This window comes from Mirounga leonina, unplaced genomic scaffold (genome assembly GCF_011800145.1).
Source record: "Mirounga leonina isolate KUSES-001 unplaced genomic scaffold, KU_Mleo_1.0 Mir_357, whole genome shotgun sequence".
Lineage (NCBI taxonomy): Eukaryota > Metazoa > Chordata > Mammalia > Carnivora > Phocidae > Mirounga > Mirounga leonina.
The window spans coordinates 7,850,947-7,876,036 of NW_023270702.1; the positions used below are offsets into that span (position 1 = coordinate 7,850,947).

Consider the following 25,090-nt stretch of genomic DNA (forward strand, 5'->3'; position numbering starts at 1 on the left):
TGAGAACAATGTAAGGAAAAATATACTGGCGTTATGTTACTCTATCAAACTGTTCTAGAATTAAAAAAAAAACCACTTTAAAGCTTTTAAGCTTTAGAAAGCAGATTTTAAAGGAGTCAACACTGCTAAGGCAGTAGAACTTTAAGCCTTGTCAGTTGCCATGTGAAAAATTTTCAGCAATTAAAAAAAAATGTATGTTTCTTGACATTTTTAGATGGTTTTAAAACATGTAAAACAATGTTTTCAAACTAAGCTTTAAGTAATTATTTCAAAAGATACACACAAAGTTTATGGAAATAGTATATGGGTCAGAATAGTCATCTGATTTGTCCTTTGCAGTGAGAGTTACTGACAGGAAGTGGAAGCAGAAGATACTTTAGAGCGATTGTTACAACGAATGAATTGCAAAAACAGCTGCCTAAATAGTTCGATTTATGGGGATGTTAAGACTCTGATTCCAGTCGGAATCTGACAGGATGTTAAGAATAAAATTAAAATGTGAAAGTGGACATTCTAGACTTTAAAGAATTCCTATGTGGCACTTACATTTTTTCAAGTGGCATAGTAGGTTCTAATAGTAGAATATACAGTCCAGATAGCAATGGCAAACGTCAGCAATACCTGTGCCTAGTTTTCAATTTAAAAATGCCAATGCGGGCCTCAAACCCATGACCCTGAGATCAAGACCTGAGCTGAGATCAAGAGTCGGATGCCCAACCGACTGAGCCACCCAGGCGCCCCTCGATTTAAAAAATTTAATTGACTGAGATGGTTGGAGAGTATTTAAAGAGTAGCATTATATTTTTAGTTTTCATTTTTACCTATTTTCCTTTGATTTCTGTGACTTTCACAATTACAGTTCTACGAAGCTGAGACTGTCAGTGCAGTATTTACCTTTATCCCCGGAAGTCCAGGAAGCCCAGGAAGCCCTGGTTCACCCTACATAGGAAAATCACATAGCATTATAGAACAATAGTCACTCAGTCATAGTATCTGGAGAAAAACATGGCAAATGTTCCTAACTGAATACTTGCTATATATATATGTATATGTATATATACATATATATATACATATATACATATACATATATATATACACACACATATATAAATACTGTCTAGTTTTAAGAACTTTGGTGAGATTATACAATTCAGTCAACTCTTGATTCAGGGATTGGTTGACCATTTTGCAGATTTTTCAGGGTTTTCTCTCTTCCTGCCATCTCACTGCTCATTAGCAACTCGACCAGAAGGCAAGAGAAGTAAAAGGAAAAGGAACTCCTACTTTTTATTATTTCCTGGTAAGTGATTTCTTGCGGAAGCTGAAGCTCTTTGCTGAAATGAGGATTATGTATGCATTTGAATAATGCATCCTATTCCCAGGCTCTCTTACCTCAGATAATCAAGAGTTGGCTGTGTGAACAGATGGTCACATCAAAACAATATACATTAAAAGTCTTGCTCACTTAAAAGTATAGTAAGATTTCTTTTCCATTCCTGAATGATGAGAAGATAAATGCATGGTTAAGATTATACTTAACTCCAGCCTGTATTTCTGACAATTGTTGAGTCTGGGTCACCCTGCTTAGCAATTTAGGGCTAATGGTACCATGCGTGCAGCTGTTTCTGAATACAGGTTTGAGATTAAGTGGTACATTTTGTGTGAGCACACTGGAGTCAAGCTAAATCTCATTTTCACAGAATTGTCTACATTATTTTAAGGACAAAGTATAGTGACAAGAGGTTACATTGCTTAGAAAATCTCCTGAATTCCACTAAAGAAGCATAAAGGAATCGCCGGGGAAAATGAAAGTCCATCCTATATTGGACTGAGGTGACTATTATTTGTGGAAACAACATTTGAGGGTCAAAGGCACACACTGTTTCAAAATGGTCAGTCAGTGGGACAGACAACTACACTAAAAGAGACTAGGGCATTAAACTAAATAAAAGTGGTAAAGGGAGACACTTCATCTAAATGCTTTAATAATCCTCATTCCAAGGAAAACCTACAATCAGATATCTTGTCTTTAATAGTATTACTTTCATATCATGAAGAGCCATAATTTGCTCTGGTATTATCAAAAAATGACTCTAGAGACTGTTTATCAAGCTGTATGGTTAGATATAAAGGGAACAATGAGTTTCCTGATGGTTTAGGTCACGGGTACTTCAGGAATGCAAAAGGAAACCTACGCTGTTTGAAACTATATAACTCAAATTTTGTACAGTGAACAGTAAGACTAAGATGAGGTTATGCCAGAGAAGAAAGAATGATCATTAAGAATTTGAGATTGCATTCAAAGAATACTTGTCCAAGTGGATTAAACTTCCCAAAGAAACATTATACATTATACATTCTATTTTATTTTTCTTTCCCCTTTGCCCTTCATTTGATAAATTTAAGAAGATCCAGTAGAAGGGCTGCATCCATATTTTACTGAAGATTCTCTTTTACTTAAAAGTAATGATAATACCAGAGCAAATTATGGCTCTTCATGATATGAAAGTAATACTATTAAAGACAAAAAAAAAGTACAAGGCCTTCGAAAATACAGTAAACTGCAGTAGAATACACAACAAATAAAAGTAAACCTATTGGTGACAAATCTATAGTTTTGTATTGTCTTCGGAAAGGCCCCCGAAACTCAGGGCATCCTGAGTTTGAAACGTGTGAAAATACAGCGGTCATAACACTGTTTCCCTGCAGAAGTTCTTACCATACACTTCCCTCCCACCATATTAAAAGGATTGTATGACTACTTTAAAAAAGATATTTATATACACATGCATACACAGACACACGCCCGTGTTTCCTGAAAATGAGAAAATGAGAAATATGTATGAAACATTATGGGATATTTTACAATGTAGGTTGAATACTTACAGAGACTTTAGCATTTAGCTGTTCCTTGTATTACATGTGTATGTATGTAGGTATGTATTTATATTACATTATTAAATGGACTTTTTAAAGGAAAACTATTTCAGAAAGGAATTTGAACTTTCCAAATTTATGTTTACTTAATGTAGTAGTCAATGCAATGAAAGATTATAAAATATTTAATGTTACCCTTTGTGGAACATCTCAACATTCTTAGGAAGACTTTTCTTCCTATATAAATTCCCTGTATTTACACCATGAAGGCTTGTCTTCCAGTGAGACACAGTTTTTGTTGACTTCTCCACTCTTGCTTATTTCTTGGCCCAGGAGCTTCTCTGGGTTGAGTCCTTGGGCATGCATGGCCCAAGGTCAGATCTGGGTTATAATTAAGAATGGTTTTGTTCTTCCGTTCAAAGAATACTTGTCCAAGTAGATTAAACTTTACACATTATACTTTTCCTTTCCCTTGACTCTTTACCCTCCATTAAAGGAGACCCTTGTCCACTGTCAAAGTTGGGATTCTGCTTTTGCCCCCAGTACTTTTGGATATACTTCAACTGGGAGGGTCCCTTCCAGAGGGGGATCAAGTATTTTTATCCCCATGAAAATTAAAAAATATATTTAAAAAAGATGCAGAGAAGTTAGAAAGAACTATGTGATGAAACACAATACCTATTTTTATAAATCTACACATTCAGTTTACAAACATAAATACAGACTCTAACTCATGTAGCAATCACACACTTTACTGCTGAATCTATCAAAGAAAAAAAAATGATGATAAAATCATTCTACATTATTGGACAACACCAGAGAGTGGAAAGCTCATCAATGGGCTTTTCATTCTGTCACGATACTCTACATTTCTGGAATGTCCCTCACGCAGGAGCTTAAATATAGAATCCACAACACAGTTCTTCAATGATGAGGAAAATGCCATGGAAGATCTCTTGAATTGATTCTGTACTCAGTTCTGCTTGTCATTTTCTAATCTTAAGTAAGCGGCAAGCATGGGAATACTCTACTTTTAAAGCAATGTTGGGGTAAGTATTGCCAAATCCTGATATTAGACAAAGGAAGTCATAAATATTGTGGGCAAGTGAGATTGCGTCAAAGGACAGAATCTGGCCTAAATACTGATGAAAAAGATGCTGTTCGTTTCAGGGCACGTACTCATTCAGATAGGTTGTGAGCTTTTAATGAATCCACCCCTTCTCTCCATATAATCTAAAGCAGATTTTTAATGAAATACAAAGGAAATCCAGTGTTTCCATATGTAAACCTATAAACTTCCAGGAATGAATCTAAACTGTATTGCTAAATAATCATGATAAGGGAATATTTTATTAAGCAATTGAAAATCATTTTGGATCTTCCACTCTGAGAAGTGGAACCTCTGCAAAATTATAGCAGATTTGTTTTGTTTTGTTTTGTTAAAAAGGCATAATCGTCCTGCAGATATTTCTTTTAGTATATCACATATTTTGAGAGCAGTTTAAATTTAGCCTTTAATTTTTAAAGATGAAGGGGCCTAAAATTAGATCATCTGAGAAGATTATTTGCTTTTTCAAACCAAAGCAGACCACGGATCTCTGATGATACCGCTGATTTCAAATTTCTTACATAAAGAATCAATAGGAAATCTTAGGAATTAAGTAGCAAAATTTGCAGAATTCTGCTGGGGTCTTTGGAAAAGTCTGAACTTTGCCTGAAACTGGGCGTGATGAATCATTACTCTTACAGCCCGAGTTTCAAAAGAAAACTCTATTTTTAAATTAAAGGAATTTTAAAAGAACATGAAAGACCTGCTCAAAAATTACTTTAATCCTAAGTGTTTAAAACAAAGCAATCATCCTCCCAATGACTTCAAGAGTGTGGAAACATTATTTTACCAGGCCTTAGGATTCCAAACTCCTATAATGAGATTTATTCTTTCTTTTCATTTACACTAATGAGGTAAATTCTATGTCTCCAATCATATTTTTTCCTACAAAATCAGCTATTGCTGGATAAAGGGAGAGTCATGATCTTAAGAGATTTAACCTAATGTGGAATTCACATTTACTCGTTAGCTCCAACACATCCGTCACCTAAAATCTGACAGCACTGGGCACTGATATCCAGATGCTCAGACAATAAACTGCTAACAGTTGTTTCCTGCCTCAGACTCAAATGAGAATATGAATCTAAACATTATCACTGCATATCCTCTAATTTATCACTGAAGTGAAGTATAAATGATTAAAAGAAATCCATGTATGTATTCACAGATTGGTTAAAGTGCTTGGCTAGTGTCTCCAATTAAAACTTCGTTTATTAACAAATCTGGTTTGTATAACATAACATCACTGCAGAGGTAGATACAATTCACACAAAAAAATTATCAGTAGGGAAGTATTTGAAATGAAAGAAAAAGGAATATAAGGAATATAAGAAGCTATCATTCCCAACTGAAAGTTTAGTAAATATTCATTTCTTCTCATGAATGATAGAAACATGCAGAGTAACTTTAAACATGCAAGATAAGTTGTTGGCATTCCAACCCGACGATCTTTGTTAGCCTCAGACAGCTGAGTATATGCAGACCTTAGTTTATAAAGCATCTTTTTCACATGTACAGGGCATTTCCTATTTTGCCATGGTCAGCATCAACCCTTTTAAAATGCAAAACAATCAATAACACTCCGCATGCAAAGCATGAAAACTACATCATTTTCCAATCATGGTTTTCATATCACACAGTGGATAGTAGGTATAAAATGGCAAATACGAGGCAGTACAAAGAACACTAGAAGAGAGGTATTACCTTTTGCCCTGGACGACCAGATTCTCCAGGTTCCCCCTGGCCAAAAGAAAACCAAAGATGATAAAAACAATCTTACAAGAATTTTCCAAAACCTTTAGGCCTCTGGACACTTTCACAGAGATGGCCTAGCCTTCTTGATCACATGCATTTCATTCACTTTATTCTATTACTCTATATCTCACCAGAGACAGGAAATTTTTTTTGCTGTGAACATACCTAAAGCTCACATACAAATCCCTATTTCCATAAAAACCAACTGCAGAGAAAGTGAAGGCAAGACCTCTTATTTAAGCCTTTATCAGATTTCCAGCAGATACTCTCTGTTGAGTTTGGGAGCTGATTATTGCAGAAGAATAAAAACAGTTATAACCATCAAAACTGGTACAAAAGAAGAGAAAGTAGAGGTTTATAAAATTCAAAACTGTAACTCCTGGGGTACAAGCACTCGCAAGGTGATAGTTACCTTAATTCCTGCAGCAGATGATCCAGGGTCACCCTAAAACAAAACGCATGAGAGATTAGTCCACAAGTTATGAGAATAGGAAACACACAAGCACACAGACAGCCATTATCAACATGGCACTCAAAGGAGCCCCATGACTAACAGGCCTGACTACGCTCCATAAGACCATTCCAACATGGCATCTATTAAGATGTCAACAATTTCCAAGCTAAACAATGCACTTTCTAAAAACATGGGTTTATTTTGAATGCAAAATACTTAAGGGCTATATTCCTTGAGGTCAATAGAAACATATAAATATGTATCTCTTCCCTTGATACAGTGCTAAAAGTGTATTCTAAAGTAATAAATTATAATTTTGAGATCTGGGATTTTGGTTTTCTCTATTCCTGGAATGTATGAATGTCACGGGCTCTCAGTTACTGGGAGTTCCTTGACCCTCTCAGTCTTCAGAAAGTCAGGGTTCAAGAGATAAAGTCAAAGGGTTAATGATGTCGAGTTGGAAAAAGCCACGTAGCAGGTCGGTTTGTTTAACTCACGAGGCACTGTCACAGTTATGACCAGCACATTTTCTCTAGCTTTACACTTATTTCATTGTGACACAGTCACCGGAAAATTACAGGATGATGGATGACTCCTGGGTGACAGGGACATATGTAAGACCTGAGAGAAAATCTTGAGGTAGAATCTGCTTTCCTAAAAGGTACTGTACTCCATCGGGATACCACAGAGGGTGACTACATTCCCAAAGCAAATATGCTTATAAAATCAGCAGAGAGGGATTCGTGGAAAAGAATATGGAGGTTAGTTAAGAATGTTGCTTCTTTCTTTTTTTACCCATGAGAGACTATGGACTCTGAGAAACAAACTGAAGGTTCTAGAGGGGAGGGGGAGGGGGGATGGGTTAGCCTGGTGATGGGTATTAAAGAGGGCACGTATTGAATGGAACACTGGGTGTTATACGCAAACAATGAATCATGGAACACTACATCAAAAACTAATGATGTAATGTATGGGGATTAACATAAGAATAAAAAAATAAAAAATAAACGAATGATGTAATGTATGGTGATTAGCATAACATAATAAAAAATAATAATAAAAAATAAATTCAATTAGCCAACATATAGTACATTATTAGTTTCTGATGTAGTGTTCAATGATTCATCAGTTGCATATAACACCCAGTGCTCATTACATCACGTGCCCTCCTTAATGTCCATCTATTTCTAAAATGAGGCCAACAAAAGTGCCTTGGTTTTCAAATTCCTTCTAACCCCCCTGTCCCATGAACATGCTACAAGCAAAAAAAAGAGGGAGAAAACTTAGCCATTTGAGACTGTCGAGAAAATAGGAACTGCCACAGGAGGAAGGTACACAATGGAATTTCTTCAGCTGTCATATCCATGCAAGTGTTCAAGGAACTCCAGGGATCTGGTTCCTTGTTCTGGATTTAGGAAGCTGCTCATTACTCTCTTTTAGAGACACAGATGAGGCCTCAGGCCTCTGTCCATGGAGCACTGGTCCCCCTCGCCCAATTCTTCCCACCTCTTCTCCAGGCTGGCACCTTCTCTTTCTTGAGGTCTCAGCTTACGTGGTTTTGCCTCAAAGAACACTTCACCAACCAACTTCAGACACATACCCCTCACATACAATATCCTACTGCACAGCATTGAGCTCTGTTCATGTCCTGCATAGCTCACTTCATAATTACGTATTTATATTTTCTGCCCATTCATTGTCTGTCCCTTCATCAGACAATCAGCCACATGGGGGCATATTCAGTGTCTACTTTTATTCAGTGCTTAGCCCATAGGAGATGCTCAGTACCTTTATGGCAAGGGAATGAACAAATCTCAAAAAGAATGTTTTAAACAAGTCAGGAGTCAAGGATCAAAATGAAAAAAAAAAAATTAGGAGGGAAAAGCTTAGGAAGGAGAAGGAAATCATAAATTAACTTACTGAAGAAACTGATACATATGTGAGCTTCTTTGATGTCTGTAATTGTTATTACCCAAGGAAAAATTAAAACATGACAAAATATAAGGGCCCTAAATACTGTCTTATACTGACTTCTCTTTCTGATCATTTACATTCAACTGAGTTCCAAATGGGGAGTGAAATAGATGTGGCTAATAAAATAATACTTATTTCTACTAAATCAAATCTGAAAGCTATCAACACCAATGAATCAGGTTTGCAATATTTTGCACAATAACACCTTTGTATTCCTAAAAGCAATTTTGACTTTGCTAACTCCCTTCTCTCATCTCATTTATACCCCATAAAACTCTGATGAGATAGGGCAGATATTACTATTTTCATAAGGAAACTGAAGGAACTAGAGGATAAGTGAATTTTGAACTTCCTAAGTTCCATTGCCATGTTCTTTTTATTAGAATAAGAATTATTGGTTTTTTCATTTTGACAACAGGGCTTAAAAGTTGCAGTAAACTTGTAAATAAAAGGAAGTCGCTTGTATTAACTGCAGTTTAAAACCTTTTATTTTTAGTGTCCTAATGGAAAGTGGCTGGGTAATCTACCAAAGAGACTAAGGACTAGATTTAGTTCTCATAGAAAGTGGATGGAGAGAAAAAGACAGTTTCCTGAAAGGCTGATTTATTTGTGGAAATTGGAGCAGTTTCATTTGAGGGGACTGTGAGTGATATTTTAATTCTCTTTTTAAAAACTTAGACTGTGAAATCTCGAGGAATTTTTATAACTTTTAAGTGGCAAGACAACTGCTGAAAGACAGTCATAAGTTAAACATTTTAAAGGATAGTCCTGCAAGTAGTGGAAATAAAACAGTCAGTGTTATAATCCTCATTCCTCCAAAAGTGAAAGTGAATACAGGATTAAAGTCAGAAAAACCCAACCATGTCTTAAGTACACTCTTTGCTTCATAAGTTGGCTGGTCTAGAAACACGTTTCCACAGGGCGAGTCACAAATGGGAAAATCCTTTGAGAAGACACTCGAGATAAATGAATTAGACTTTTGATCATTCAAACACAGAGAGTTTCTGTTTTTGGTTGTGATTATTTTCAAACACAATAGTTAGTATATAATGTTATGTATGTATTAATAAAGTCTAAGCAGATAAATGAAGTGAATGTGGTGACATTTTTATCATTCATTAATTCATTCGATAAGTTGTTTGTTGAGCACTGATTATGAGCCAGCCGTGTTCTGTTTGCAGGGATGCGGGGAGGTGGGTGAGAACAGGGAGCAATGCACTTACAGTCCCCGCCCTTGGCCTGTGCTCATGACAGTCACATACTAATGCACACACACAAAAATGTTATTGATTGAAAGCATGAAAAATACTTTCTTCTTCTTCCTTTCTTTCCATTTTTTTTAAAGAAAAATAGGAAGATTCTCATGTTTGGGAAATACTGTTATTTCTGTATATAGCAGAAGACATGATAAACAAATGCATGTCACAGGAAAAAGTTCTACCATTCCATGAAAATAAAAAGCAGTTGAAAGGAAAACAAACTTTTTATTCAATAAATATTGATTATCTCACAAGTATGTGCCAGGACCTTGGATTGGTGCTGGGAGTAGTTTGGCATCATAGAGGTTTTTTGTTTATTTATGTGTTTTTTTCTTTCCCAATGAGCTAGATGGATGTCCAGTTAAACAAGGAATGACAATAAACCCTGATAACAGTTAAGAAAGGGATTTTATCGCAGGAATCAAACTGAGGGTTGTTGGAGTGGGGGGTGGGGTGGGAGGGATGGGGTGGCTGGGTGATGGACACTGGGGAGGGTGTGTGCTTTGGTAAGCACTGTGAATTGTGCAGGACTGTTGAATCTCAGATCTGTACCTCTGAAACAAATAATGCAATATATGTTAAGAAAAAAAAAAAGAAGAAGAAGAAGAAGAAGAAGAAGAAGAAGAAGAAGAAGAAGAAGGTAGCGGGAGGGGAAGAATGAGGCGGGGGAAATCGGAGGGCTGGACGAACCATGAGAGACGATGGACTCTGAAAAACAAACAGGGTTCTAGAGGGGAGGGAGGTGGGAGGATGGGTTAGCCTGGTGGTGGGTATTGAGGAGGGCACGTTCTGCATGGAGCACTGGGTGTTGTGCACAAACAATGAATCATGGAACACTTCATCTAAAACTAATGATGTAATGTATGGGGATTAACATAAGAATAAAAAAAAAAGTAAAAAAAAAAAAAAAGGGATTTTAAAGAGTGTTGTGGGAGCACAGAGTAGGTAACCTAACCAATCTGAAGGAGACTGAAAGGCTGCCCCAGGGAAATGACTTACAAATTAAGGTCTCAGGGGACTGAAGAATTGATGGTGGAGGTGGGAGTGGACAGACAGTAGGAGTGTTCGAAGCCGAGGCAACCACACGTGCCGAGTTAGAGAGGGCCCCGCACTGACCGGGGGGTGTGGGCCCGCGGAGATAGACCTTCACATGTGATCTTAAGAACAGACAATTTGATGGTTGCTCCAAATATGGGTGCGGCTTCTGCAAAGGCTCAGAGGATGCAAATCAAAGATGCTATGTAGGCATAAACCAAGAAGGCAGTGTTTTTCCGGGAGTGGAGACTGAGGGACCAGAGAAAGTGAAGGCACCTGTCGGGTTGTCCCAAGACCGCGAAGGTGGAGCTTCCGAATCAGCAGACTGAATTGTGAATAACAGATGGGCACGATCAAACCATTCAGCTTGCCGCACAAACACCTACTTTCAAGTTGCTCGAAAGAGATAACAAAGCCATTTCTACATTTGTTGGTGGGATTACGCTCCGAAGAGCAGAACATGACCTTTGCGTAGTAACTCCACACGATTGAAATCGTTCTTTGGTGTGTGACTCTCAAGCCTAGAGTATACTGCAGTTGCTGGCAGGGACAAAACCCAGCCTCATGGTTTTTACAGCCCCACAGCATTTCCAGATGACCAGTCTGGAAAGGTTTAGATTGCTTTACCATCCAAAGGCACAGAGTTGGATCAAAAGGAAAAAAAAATCCTATTAAAGTGAATCAGTCAATGACGTAATTTACTACTTCAATGGCAGAAAAAAGAAGAATTTTTTGATTTTACATCTCAAACTTGGTAAATGATGAATGAGTTTCACATACTGAACCCAAAGGCCGTGAGAAGAGTGTTTCCAACATACTGGAAACAAATTATATGACAGAAGCAGGAAATGTTTTAAAAAACGCATCAAAAATTATATTCCAATTACAGCATTCCCGGGATGAATGCTACAGGTCAGATTACATATTATACATTACAGATTCTTATTTACAATTCCCTTTTAGGCCCATTGAAAGTTTATAGAAATGATTTCCCTTTTAACTGAAGCATTTCTTGTACTTAATTTCAGTTGACTAATAAAATGTTTGATAAAAAAGAAAACAGCCCATCTAGTTGATTTCAATTTCCATGTGGTAAGAAAGCTAACATTTATTGAGAGTTTACTCTATGTGAGTCGGTATGGTAAATGATTTGCAAAGAAAAAAAGTTGCTTTACTACTGGAAAATTGAAACTTAAAATGTGTCATTAAAGAAACAATTATTGGCCTACATTCCAAAAATGAAGCTTTAAAAATACATCTTCTAAAGCATAAAATTCTCTACAGGAATCCACATAGGTGTAGTTCAGACTTGGCATAAGCTTTTTTCACTTGAAAAAAACGCCCTCTGTTTAGAAGATTTCCTTTCTTTAAGCAGAGACTGGCAGCTAAGGCCCGTGGGCCAACTCCAGCTAGCACCTGCTTTTGTGTGGCCCATGTGCTAGGAATGGTTTTTACATTTTTACATGGCTAAAAAAAAAAAAAAAAATCAAAGAACAATAATATTTCATGACATGTGAAAATTTCATGAAATTAAAATTTCAGTGCCCAGAAATCAACTTTTATTGGAACATAGTCATACTCATTTCTGGACATACTGTTTATGGTTGCTGTCACACTGTAAGAACAGAGTTGAGTAGTGGTGACAGAGACCACAAGGCCCAGAAAACCTAAGATATTTATTTTCTGGCCCTTAATAGGAAGTTTGCTGACCTCTGGTTTTAAGTATAAACAAGAAAGTTAAATATAACATCCAAGTTTATATATCTGGGGTTTGAAATTCTGACTTCGAGAGTGATCGAAGTACACCATTGGTCTTATTAAGTATTAAGCATATGTATGTCATATTTGATTGCAGCATGATAATTAAATTTGACAGGTATATAAAATGGGTCTACAACAATGGTTTCAACTAGAAGTGATTTTGTGCCCCAGGGGCCATTTGGCAATGTCTAGAAATAGGTTTGGTTGTCACAACTATTGGAATCTAGCGGCCGCAGGCCAGGAGTGATGTTAAACATCGAACAGCCCCCACAACAAAGAATTATCTGGCCCAATATGTCAATAATGATGAGGGTGGGAAACCCCAGTCTACAAGAGACTGAGGGTCCACTCTAATTTCTGGACTGCTCTTTGAATACAAACATAACTGCGACTTGGTGATATTAATTCATTCCTACCATCCATGCCATATTTATATTAATATTTATAAGAATGAGAAAGATAAATTTCTCTTTATTTTATGGGGATGCTTTTATGACTAACATTATCCATCTGTACTGTAATAATTTTCAAAGTGAAATATTTTTATCCTCAACTCTAAGCTTAAATGAATAAATCTTTTATCGATAACTCAATTACTTAGCTTGATTTACATGAAAATCTGACTATTCTATTTTCAGTTTCTTAAAAGATCTTTTTCTTAGTCCTTTACAGCACAAGTGAAGTGAAATACCCTTCTTATGCCAGAGATATCTGTGAAGTATGAAGCCAAAGCAGAAGCTACAATGATAGACGGGGAGGGGGGTGTTGAGAAGAGGTAGAAAGATGAGCCACAAGACCACTGTAATATAGATGCTAATAATGATTTAAAAGATTAAAAAAAAGAAAATACAACACAAAGCCTGGCAAAATATCTGGATTTAGTAGATTTCAGGTCAAGGCAAATTTTCAAGATTGCATTAGAGGCTCTAATCAAATGACATTTACTTTCAAACTTTTAAATCTCATCCCAATCCTTATTCTCTCCCCAAATCGGAACAAATGGAATCACTTCAGAAACTTTATTTTTATATCCCTGAGTATCAAGGGAGTGCCCCACTTACACATGAATAAATGGTTTTCTTCTTTGAAGGCCATATTACTGCAAACCTAGCTACACATTTTCTAGAATTTGTGACATACCATTCTACTTTTAAAATACTTAAATTTGGGGGCGCCTGGGTGGCTCAGTCATTAAGCATCTGCCTTCGGCTCAGGTCATGATCTCAGGGTCCGGGATCGAGCCCCACATTGGGCTCCCTACTCTGCCGGAAGCCTGCTTCTCCCTCCCCCACTCTCCCTGCTTGTGTTCCCTCTCTCGCTATGTCTCTGTCAAATAAATTAAAAAAATATATTTTTAAAAAATTAAAAAAATAAAATATTTAAATTTGTAGCTAGGAGTTTGTGGAACGATCACCTTCATAAGTTAGATATTCAAATGTTCTCTAAAATTGTGGAATTATTTCCCATCTTATCACACTAAGTTACTACCACTCATTTACCTGTCTCAAAATCTTCTGTGTTCACATACATGAAATAATATTTCTTGCTCATACACATACTCTTTCATATTTTACAACACTGTACCTTTTCACCTGTGTCACCTTTGGGGCCATTCTCTCCAGCTTCTCCCTAAATGGGGTGGGGGGGGAGAGATATAGTAAAATATATCGGTGACATTACACACAGTAGCCTTCATTATTTTGAGTTTGCTTTCATGTGCACTATATATTAAAATCTGTTGCAAATGTTCTACAGAGCTAATGTATTTTTACTTGAACAGCTGCCTGATATCAAGTGGTCCAAATAAAATTTATTACAATGAACATAGCTGAACAGTTTTAAACTATTCTATGATAGCAACAGAAAGCAGTACTTTCTCTGACTTCTACTAGCTCATTCTGGCACGTAAAGTCTCCTTAACGATATGCCTTTTCTCCTCAAGAAAGCCTTTTTCCTGACCATTCCCTCAATATGCCGCATGCCTTAGCACCAGCGTGTCCTTCCTTCCTGCCATTCCTGCCACCTGAGCTCCTGCCCCCCCGCCCCTTCTCTCTGTGTAAATCCTACTCTGTCTTCAAGTTCAGCTCAAATCAAATCTCCAGGGCTTCAAAGTGCATGACACAGCCCTCAAAACTGTGGGCGGAAGATTAATTTGTCTGCACCTATGTGTTTTGCATTTGTGAAATGAACTTTATATTTTATTTGAACACTCTCTTTTTTAATTATAGTAACAGAAATTGGAGAGTTTATGCTTTCTGGGTTATTTTTGAGATTTCCTGTGCTTATTCCCTCACATCTCTTTTCTACCACAAAGCAATGCATTAGGAAAAAAAAGTCATTCACTCATTATCCATGCTTTGATTCCTTCAAAGCTGAATTCTTTCATTTAAGTCTTACAGCATGTTATAGTGGAAACATCATGGACTTTGGCGCCAGAGAGATTGAGCCCAGCTCCAGCACCTACTGGGCAAATGAAATGCTCCCTACATCACGTTTCACATGTGTAACAGAAGGGCAAGAATGCTTTACGGGGTTATAAGAAATAAACAATATGCTGTGTGTAAAGCAACTAGGCCAGTATCTGATGCAGCATAAGCTGATAGCCATTAGCGGTAACAATGCATTATTGTTCATAGATTCCATAAGCTGGAACACCCTTCTGTTTAGCTTCATAAGAGGTCACTTTTGCATCATTTAAAAATTTCCTTTAAATAAGAGATAAAGTACTGATGATGGTTTCCCTGGAAGAGGGAAGAGATGTGGGGGAGAGAGACTTATTTTTTCTCTCCATTTTCTTTTCGTGTTTCACATACATATGAAGCTAACCTGCTCAGGTGTTTGTCTATGGTGATCGACACACCACAGAGCCTGGGAGCTGGAGCGGCTCTATCTGATGAATCCCTGGGATGGTGCTGGCACTGATCCTTTCCCCTCCTTAATTTCTACACAAAAGAGTGATCTGATGACTAATTAATTTCAGGTTAATTACAAGGAACTGGTTGGACACCAAATAAATATACTGATAATCTCTTATGAGGAGCCTTTGACAGGCAGCCTATTAGCATACTTTTCAAAAGTTTGCTTGGAAATCCCTTTATTAAAAAACAAAACAGACACAACAAACTTTCTTATTAGGAAGACTGGCTCAGAGTGGTCACGAAATGAAGGGTTTGACTGAGCCGTCCCCTCTGCTTTGCTCTCCCTCCATTTAAATAAATCCCTTTTTAATTTTTGCCTCACAGTGCTGAAAAATACAGTTACATTCAAGAAGCGTGCGGGGTCTTTAGATGTACTTCTTTTAGGATTAGAGGTGATGATATTAATTTATCAGAACGATCACATCACTTCTGAAGAGCATGGTGTAATGTGTTGGTAGCTTCCTACGCAGGCAGCACGTTTCTCAAGCATTATTAAAGTAAATAGCATGAGAACCAGAAAAATTAGCACCACGGTATGCACTGAGAGTCTAAAAATAATCAGAACGCCCCAAAAGTAGTCAGGAAGGACATCTGTGAGAAATTTAACATATGGCACTCTCCTCCTCCTTTTGTTTCTCTTTTTGCTTTTTTATAGGAATTCTTTGTGGGGCAATTTCCAATGTATTTGTTGCAGGTAAACATCTGTATTCCTTTAACTTCATGACCTAAGAAGCAGTAGGGAGAGATATGGATGCTTAGAAAAGCACTGGGGTGGCAATAGCAAGTAGGTAAAAACAGAAGTTTTGCAGACCTAGGGATTTTTGAAAACCACTTAGAAGCTTGACATAGAATGTTCAAATATCTTCCTTTCCCTCCATTTCTTTAAACCTTTTTACCCAAACCTCTGTCCATACATAAGAATTACACTATTCTCTCCTACTAATTAAGAGTTTTGACACGAACAGTGGTTGTTATATCTATCTATGGATCTATATCTATTGCTATGTAGTCATCCATACCTCTATATATTTTGGTTTGATACCTCTTTAGGGAAAAAAAAAAAGATAATTACAGGCAGAATCATTCCTACCTTTTCGCCTTGATCTCCAGGTTCTCCCTGAGCAAAAGAACAAAGATTGAGTGACACATTAAATTATAAAACACCCAATTAAACACCACCTACCAAAATCAGATATTGAACATACTAAGTCAATTATATGCGACACTTTCTATTTTGGCAACATAGAATTGCTATATTGAAAACAAATGGTAAGATGAGTTTCCTGAAGAATTGGGCATGGATATCAATATCAAATGTAATCTTAGTTCTTTGCTTTTAAAGGACTAAAGAAAGGTATTTAAAATTATCATCCAGAATCCAGCTTTTGGGGCATTAAGAACAATGTGGTACCAGTTCAATGTCTTTAGCAGCTTCTTAGTTTTCAAGTTTTTATTTCCTCCAAACTCAGAAGCAGTAAGGTGGGCTAGCACATTCTTTCATGGTCTTTTACTCAAAGCAGCCCTCAGTGTATAGATCATTTCAGGGGTCTGGAGTCTGTGTAGTTCTCCCATCTGTCTTCTTCAAACATGATCATAAACACGGTCCTGAACTTGGACTCCTTCAGAGTGTCATGAATTCTCCCTAACCTGCTGGTAACCAGCATGTTCCAAATCAGGTATATTTTAGGCAGCAGTGGTACCTTCAGGAAAGAGACTAGAATGGGGCAGAGTCCATTCTAGTCCAGTCATATGACCTGGACCATATGAGGACTAAAATGCCAAACTGTGCTTTGAAGAGAATCCTTATTTTCACTTTACCCAGGAAGGCATAGGTGATGGAGTGGGAGAATTCTAAAGTGAATCATACACATTATGATAATATTCTTCTTATGAAAAGCATCAGTAAGTGTTGCCATGAGATCAGCCTGCTTAAAAAAAATTGGCTTAAGATGATTATTGTGTTTTTTAATTTAAAAACCCCTCGAAGTCAGTTTGGAGGCAAGACTCTTTTCATTTGCTGGGACTCAGTCTGACCCTTGGGCTTTCTGAATTTCTGGCCACCTTTCAGTGCTCAACATCCATCCTGATGGTTGCTAGGCAACAGAAGAATAGACCTGAGAACATGCATTAAGCATTAACTCTTATCATTTGGCTGTTTAGCATGGAGCAAGAGAGGGGAAAAGACAGGAGAATGGCTGTAGTCCCAGAAGGAATATTTCCTTTCCTCTCCTGCAGGACAAAGGGCAGGTCTATAAATTTTAGGTCTGTCCTAGGCGCCTGTCAATAGCAATGTGATCTGTAAAATCAGCTGACAGGCATCTGTGGGTACAGATACACACCCGCACAGCTGACGGGATTAGACATTAGTTATGTACTTCAAGGGATGTTCACTCATCAAAGGATTTGGGATTTGTCTGCCTGTTTGGTTTAAACTAAACTGTCACCAATCTTTTTATATTTAACAGATTCATTTGTTCTTCAAAAAAACAAAGAAAATTTGCAACCCCCAAAAATCCTCGTTATATGTTTTCCCTATTTAGTAATTCAGACTATATCCATTTTTAAATTTTAGACATGCCACATCAGCCAGTAGAGCGTACCACTCTTCATCTAGCAGTTGTGAATTGGGTGTAGAGATTACTTTAAAAAGGTAAACATCTTAAAAAAACAAAGCAAAACATGCCACATCTTTATTCTGCTCTTCATTTGATTAACTGCTTATATGTGTAAGTGTTGGAGGTGACCAAATATTGAGGAAAGGCCACAGTGGCACTGTGAAAATCATCTTTAGTAAGTCTTATAAATATTATGCACATTTGAGGCAGTATGGACAAGGCCTACATTTTAATACACTCATTAAGTGGCAAAATGACAAGAGTCATATTTGAAATATGGGCTTTTTCTCACGTTACTGAAGTATCCCAGAATAAAAATTTTGACAACTGTTATCTTATTTGTTTTTCTGCATTTTTAATGCTAATGAGGATCTTAAACAATTTAGTCATTAGTCACAAACTTCTATACTGCAGCAGATTATACTACTGACAAATATTCCATCCCAGTAAAACCAGTGGGATATAAAAAATTGTTACAGCTTACAATTTCATGAAAACTCATATCTCAAATGATTCTGCTTGGTTTCATTTGTACTAACCTTTGGCCCTGGTATTCCGTTTTGTCCTACTGTTCCAGGCAACCCGGGCTCACCCTCATGAAAAAAATAGATACTATTAAATAAAATACACAAAATCCATACATTATATAGATTATTAGAGGATATAGCTATCCAATAATGCTCTAGAAGTAGAAAAATAAGTGCCTACTAGGGTAAATACAAACTAGCTCATTTGGTCCAAAATTCTATGTGCTGGGGGCCAAGGATAAAACAGGGTTAGTTTTCTTTGTTCAGTCTTTTCTCCATTAAGAAAGCTGAAGCAACTTACCGACGGAAATGAGTATCTAGCATGGTGCTGGGTACCTTGTAGGCAATAAATAAATGTTTGTGGAATGAATTAAAGACATCTGAAAACATAAGCTCTCTTGATGGAGAACTTTTAAGTGGTTCATCAGCTCAGGAAAATAAAGACTAAATCATTATATTTATGAGACTTAATCAAATGAGCGTTTCCAAACCTAAAGCTTAAAGAACACACACACCTTTGAACACCAACAAAATTAGACACATTTGACACAAAAGTCAAAAGTAAAAATGCCTTTGGTTTCTCTTCTCAACTTCGCTGTAAAAAATAATTAGAATAAGACATTCAGAACCGTGGCTCTCATTGTCCTATTGAGTGATAGGCATTCAGGAGAAAGATGATGGTTACTAGGTCAGACAAGTTTCCCACCTCAGCAAGAAGAGATTGTATAATAGTTTTCCTAGGCTCTGAACCAGCAATTGTTTTCCATAGAGGAGAAGTCATGAAGTGCCCAGCAGCAAAGGTAAGATAGGTAAGCTCTTGCTGCTTCCATGTGGCTCAAAGTCATATCAACTAGAATTTCATTTTCATTTAAAAACATTCCCAAAGCCCTTTAGAGTGTGCACCAATGATGGGACAGCTTTCTTCTTTCCAATGAGGGAGTAAAGTTGCTCCTTAGTTGATTAAAAAAAAAAAACAGGCTTTATTTTTAGGGCAGTTTTAGGTTCACAGCAAATTTAGTTGATTTTGAAGCATGTTTTCTAAGTCACCTACAGGGCAGAGATTGTGCCATTTCAATATTTGTGCTCTCAGCTTCGAAAACATGTACATTAATAATAATAGTACCATTTTTAAGTGCCAGGAACTTCACATTCATCAATTCACTTAATTCTCACAAATTTCTATGAGGTAAGTACCACTTTATCTCTAGTTAAGAGATGGAGAAATTAAGCACAGAGAGGTTAAGCAACTTTTCTAGTTTTACACAACTCTAGCCAAGATTTCAACTCTCATGATCTAGCTTAAGAGGTTGTGCTTATAACAATATGATGCATTCCAAAATGAATGAAAGCATCTAAAAATTGGGAGAGCATACATAGGAGTATTTCTATCTTCATTATCATTTGGCTTAGAGTCCTCATTTATAAATGACCCTTCAAGAATGTATGGAAACCTGAACTAAATATAACTTATATAAAGATGATTTATATTTACCTCCCAGATAAACCAAGAATACGAAGCTTACATTATCCTTCTAGAAGAGCAAAAAATATTTTACTACTATACTGGACTATTATAATTGCTAAGGTCTTAACTTCCTGGAAGAAATTCTGCTTTGTATATAAAGTTACACTATAATTGTAACTCTTGCACTTTCTTTGGATAAATGGCAAAAATGCTGACAGAAAAGCAATGGCTATTATAGGAAAATTTTGATTGGCTATTTGTACATCACAAAGAGTAAGAACTCAGAAATAGAATATGCCTGGAAAGAGGACTATCATTTACTCTGCAACAGAAGAAGAGCTATCAAGTCGGCTTTCTTCAAAGAATCCACAACAGGATGCACTAATATCATAACTCATGGTTTAATGTAAATAAGAGATGCTGCCAGGAAACAATACAAACTTTGTTTAGACTTTCAAAGAATAACCATGGTAGCCAGAATAATAATAAAAAAAATGGTTAAGCCCCTGGAACTGAACAAAGTACATGCTGAGATTTTGAAGCAAGGAAGAGAGACATTGCTTAGGTATCTGGTTAACATCCTCCTTAATATATGAATACCGAGGGACTAAAACTTGATCCTGTTTTAAAATTTTTATATACTGTTAAAATAATCTTTTAACATAATAGGAAACAAAAAATGCACCTATGATTCCACCCCTATAATAATTGTTTTCAGTTTGTCCTGTTTCCTTCTAGTCTTTTTTATTTATGCTTACATATTTTCAAGCAATTGTAAGCTTATTACATAGTATGACATTCTGATTTTTTATTATTTGATACTACAAATTTGTTTTCACATAGTATTCATGATTGTCTTGTGAATAGTTTGATTAACATCTATCAAACTCAGGCGTGATCATATGTTTAATCTGTCCCAAACAGTTGAATACTTGGTTGTTGCCAATCTTTGCTATTAAAGATAAACTAAAACACCCACCTCTGTAAATATTTCTAAGTTGCTTTCCAAAAGGATTCAAGTTTTATCTGTTTTGATGGACCCCCACTCTGTGTTACTTTTTTACAACTTCATCAGCATTGGATATCACAATTTTAATTATTTGGGGGGCAATTTTAATAAGCACAAATGAGAGTTTACTCTTGCTCAGTTCTACATTTATTACTTGCAAGGTTAAATATTTTTTCGTGTGTTTATAATTTCAATAGGTATCTCACAAAATTTTAAAGCTATTTAAATAAATAAAGCTATTTCCTGAATGAACCAAGGGAAAATAGAAAGAAGGAAAAGTGAGAAAGTGACTCACAGCATTTTACCTTTCTAATAAGTTATATCAAGAAGAATATATTCAAACTTAGATTAGGAGGTTCCTATAACCCTGAGCGCCAAGTCCAAGCTACGGGATTCTGGAAGGCATTAATTCATTCAACTAACATTTAGTGAGAATTTTCTACCTGTTCTACTCTGGCCTGAGTGTTTCATGGGATAAAGACGAAATAGGCATGATAGGAACCGGTGCCCAAAGAGCTGATTTTGAACCAGAAAAAAACGATACATACAAAAATAACTTAAGAGGACATCTAATTGAGGTCATAGAACTTTTTTTTTGAGCAAAGTTTTCTTGCACTTCATGAAATAAAAAGACCTAAATCAAAAGGAAGTATTGAAGAAGAATGAACCATATGTCGTGTAGTGTATTAATATTTTCTGGTGTGTGAGCATAAAGTATTATGAGTCCCCTTCAAATAAAGTTACAATGACATCACTACATAATGTAGTAAAAATATACATATGCAAGAAAGTCAGAAAAGTACAGACAAAAAATGACAATTAGGTTTCCTGGGTGTAGAGAGTAGGTCTCCTATTTGTTAAGAGAATCTGTCCATCTATTTCTGAATGCATTTCACAAGTACTGAAGGATATTCCAAAGATAGTAATAATGAAAAACAGCAGCTAACATCTTAACTACAGGTAGATTGATAAGGTTTTTCTCTCTTATACTTTAAATTCTAAAGCATTCCCTGTGTATTACTCACAAATGATGATGTGTGTATTTAAGCTAAAAATAAGTTGGACTGACTTTTAGGAAAGCCTGCTTGCTACTTTCTTTCTTCCTTCCTTCCCTTCTCTCTCTCTCTCTCCCTCAAACCAAATGCTCTTTAGAACTCTAACATAAGACATCACTCAAGACTCAATTATTTCAGGTACTGCTAATCAGGGGCAACTTGAAAGAACACTAAATGATTGGAAGGAATGGAGTTGTCTTATGAGGATTGAGTGCTAAAGGGAAATAGGTCATTTAGAGGTAATATCACTCGCCTGAGGGCAATTGTTTTCTGTTCTGGCAATGGGAATTTACAATGAGTTGTAGCTTAAAATTTTTAGCATGATATAATTTTACATTCACTTGTCAAAACCGATTTTGCTGCTTTTAAATACTGCATTTTCAAAGAGAACTCATTTAAACAGAAGAGGAGAATAACTACAAGGAACATGGACCAGCCGTGGATGGAAAGAGTGATACTGAGAAGAACATGGCTTTGGTCTTTTTTTATTTTTTCCCGGAATTTTCAACTCTTCCTTGAGGTTTATTTATCTTTATTAATTTTTTAATTTGAGTATAGTTGACACACATTGTCACGTTAGTTCCAGATGGACAGCATAGTGATTCAACTTCTTACCAGGAGCATAGCCACTATCTGTCACCATACAACGTTATCATAACATCACTGACTAGATTCTCTGCCCTGTGAACATGGCATCAGTCTTTAAGGTTTTCTCCTGCCTCTGGAGCTCGGGAGTGTTGGTGGTCACTGACACCTATCTGAAACACCAAGTGTACTTTTTTCATGACAGTGACAGTGCACGGAGGGATCTCAGTGGTTTGAGGGGTGAGCAGGACTGGTTTTTAGTCCCCTTCTGCAGGCAGCCATGGTGAGGAGTGGGTGTGCTTTTATAGGGCTTTGGGGCTTCAGTGGCTTTGGCAGCAATTGGGTAAGTAACACTTGGTAGAGGAAGATTCTTTGAAAACAGTGAGGCACCCAACAGGGACTTCTAGATACAACTGTTTGCGGAAGTGTCAAGAAAATGGGGTTTCTGCTCCCCATTCCTATTTATTCTCTCTAGTTTTCCTTAATTTAGTTTTCTACCCTGGTTTCCTAATGGCAAATGAATATGAACACAAAATTGGGTGAATGTAGGAGGTACAAAATGACGTACATATTTTGAAATTTATAGAAATGTAGCATTTCACGACACAATAAAATAAAATAAAAATCCTAGCCCCAACCTGTAAGTGTTATTAATGTTTTGGAAAAATCATTTGTCTTTTTGCACACCTCTCACATCCTTCAGGCTTGTCTCAAATGTCCCCTTACTACAGAGGTTGCCTGGATACCCCACCACGACTTCCTATGCCTACTATCTTATTTAATTTTCTCTACTGCACTAATTAACACATAAGGTATACTTTTTTTGTTTCAAATCTGTCTCCCCTACTAGGAATGCCAGATTTGAGAAACAAAAATATAGGACATCAACTGAAATTTTAATTTCAGATAAGCAACACAATTTTTCAGTTACATATATCCCAAATATTGAATGGGACATAGTCATTTTAGAAATTATGGGTTGTTTATCTAAAATTCAAGCTTAATTGGGAATCCTGTATATTATTTGGTGACCCTATTTCCCACCTCCACCCTCTTACCACACTAGAATATGAACTTTGTCTATTTTGTTCGCTCCTCATTCCACATTGCCTGGAAACTGTACCTTACACATAGTAATTGCTCAGTTACATATATGTTGGAGAAATGAATGAATATAGGATATGCATACACATTAAGCACACATGAAGGTGTAAAGCCCTTATAGGCCTGGTGAGAGACAGAGACAGCAAGACTTCTGGGAAACTGAAAAACATATAAGAGTGGTGGCAAGAGATGACTTGGTCAGCTATAGCGTGGCAGCCATCAGTGGGAAAAGAGATGGGGACCCAGGAAAAAGATGGGGGAGATGTTAACCCAGCAGTGATACCTACAAGTCACGTTGGTCAGTGTGAAACATTTGAGCTGAGGAAGGGAGGGACAGCTCCGGGTAAGTGAAGGGCAGGGTGCACTGCGGGGAGGAGTCCCGCGAGGGGCAGGATGCCTTGAATGAACAGAACTTTCATGGCTTCCAAGAGGCTCATGCCCCCGAGCACCCCCAGGACTCTATCGGGGAAGGGTGGTTGCAGAGAGCACTGAACGCTGCACAGTTCTGCCTGTGGGTACAGAGACTGGATCCTTCTACATATTTCCATATATTCTTCCATCTGCTCCTTCCTGCACCCCATGTGCCTAAGGGGAAGGGTGAGCAGTAGCTGGGGCAGTGCTGGTTATATGAATTATCATGTTGTCTAAAGTTCGCACAAGACCCTTTCAGAGCTTACACATGCCATCATTTACCTCATGAACTCACCCTGACTCACATCTGCTCTTCCCTAAGCAGAAGCACTCACAAAACAGTGAAATCTTTTAGTTGAAAGGAACCAAGCCAGTCATTCTTAACAGATAAAGAAGCACATTCAGAGAGTAACTTTTCCAGAGGCAAATACCTGCAAAGAGCGGATGTAAGGTCAGAGCCCAGGTCTTCCGATTCCCCATCCTGTGTTCCATCCAAGCAACTTGTATCTAAAGAAACCTCATACATTTTTATTATGTTTCTTTTCTGTTTAATTTGAGCATGAAAGAGGAAAGTGGCTTCAGGAAGCCTCCAGTCTAATTTCAGGTTTTCCTCCTCTGGTCTTGTGATATAGAGCAAATTGCTTAAGCTTCTGTGGGGCTCAGCTTTCCTTCTCTGAAGTGTGTGGGAGTAGATTAAATGCTTGCTTTCTCTTTGCTCTTAAGGACTAAGATTTGATTTTATTATTGCTTTAAATAGGAATTAGAAAATTTTATTGAACTCATGATACCTACATAATATTAATATTATTACTATTTGTTGCTGTTGCCGGACTCAAGATGTCAACTGGTGACTCCTTATTCCTCAGACACCTGATTAAACTCAGCTTAGGGCCCAATTTTACAGGTGAAGGAAGTCTAGAATCCAGGGCTCCCCTGGGCCCCTCTGCTGGGGTTCATCGCGGTTTTGCCCCAGACCATTTCAAATGGGTTAGTCAATTCCCTTCACCAGTTGCCTCCAGAACCCCACTTTCCCCAGGCCTTTTGTAAGTTCATGATTGACTATCTGGTGTTCCTGGGAAGGTGTCACATCAGAGAGCATCTTGCTGGCTTCCATCTCACCTTTCCCCCTCCTCCCCTATCTCTCCTAGACCACCCTGGGCATTCAGCTTTACTCT

General features: G+C 37.2%; 1 protein-coding gene across 1 annotated transcript in view; it reads right to left on the reverse strand.

Moving 5' to 3' along the window:
• The window catches only part of COL25A1 (collagen type XXV alpha 1 chain), a 456,841-nt gene that overhangs the window by 60,649 nt on the left and 371,102 nt on the right, over window positions 1-25,090 (reverse strand). The window contains exons 13-18 of the mRNA XM_035030134.1: window positions 18,299-18,352; window positions 16,235-16,261; window positions 13,811-13,855; window positions 6,156-6,188; window positions 5,693-5,728; window positions 895-939 (exon numbers count right to left, since the gene is read on the reverse strand). Of these exons, the coding sequence (XP_034886025.1) occupies window positions 895-939; window positions 5,693-5,728; window positions 6,156-6,188; window positions 13,811-13,855; window positions 16,235-16,261; window positions 18,299-18,352 (240 nt within the window). The remainder of the gene's footprint in view (window positions 1-894; window positions 940-5,692; window positions 5,729-6,155; window positions 6,189-13,810; window positions 13,856-16,234; window positions 16,262-18,298; window positions 18,353-25,090) is intronic.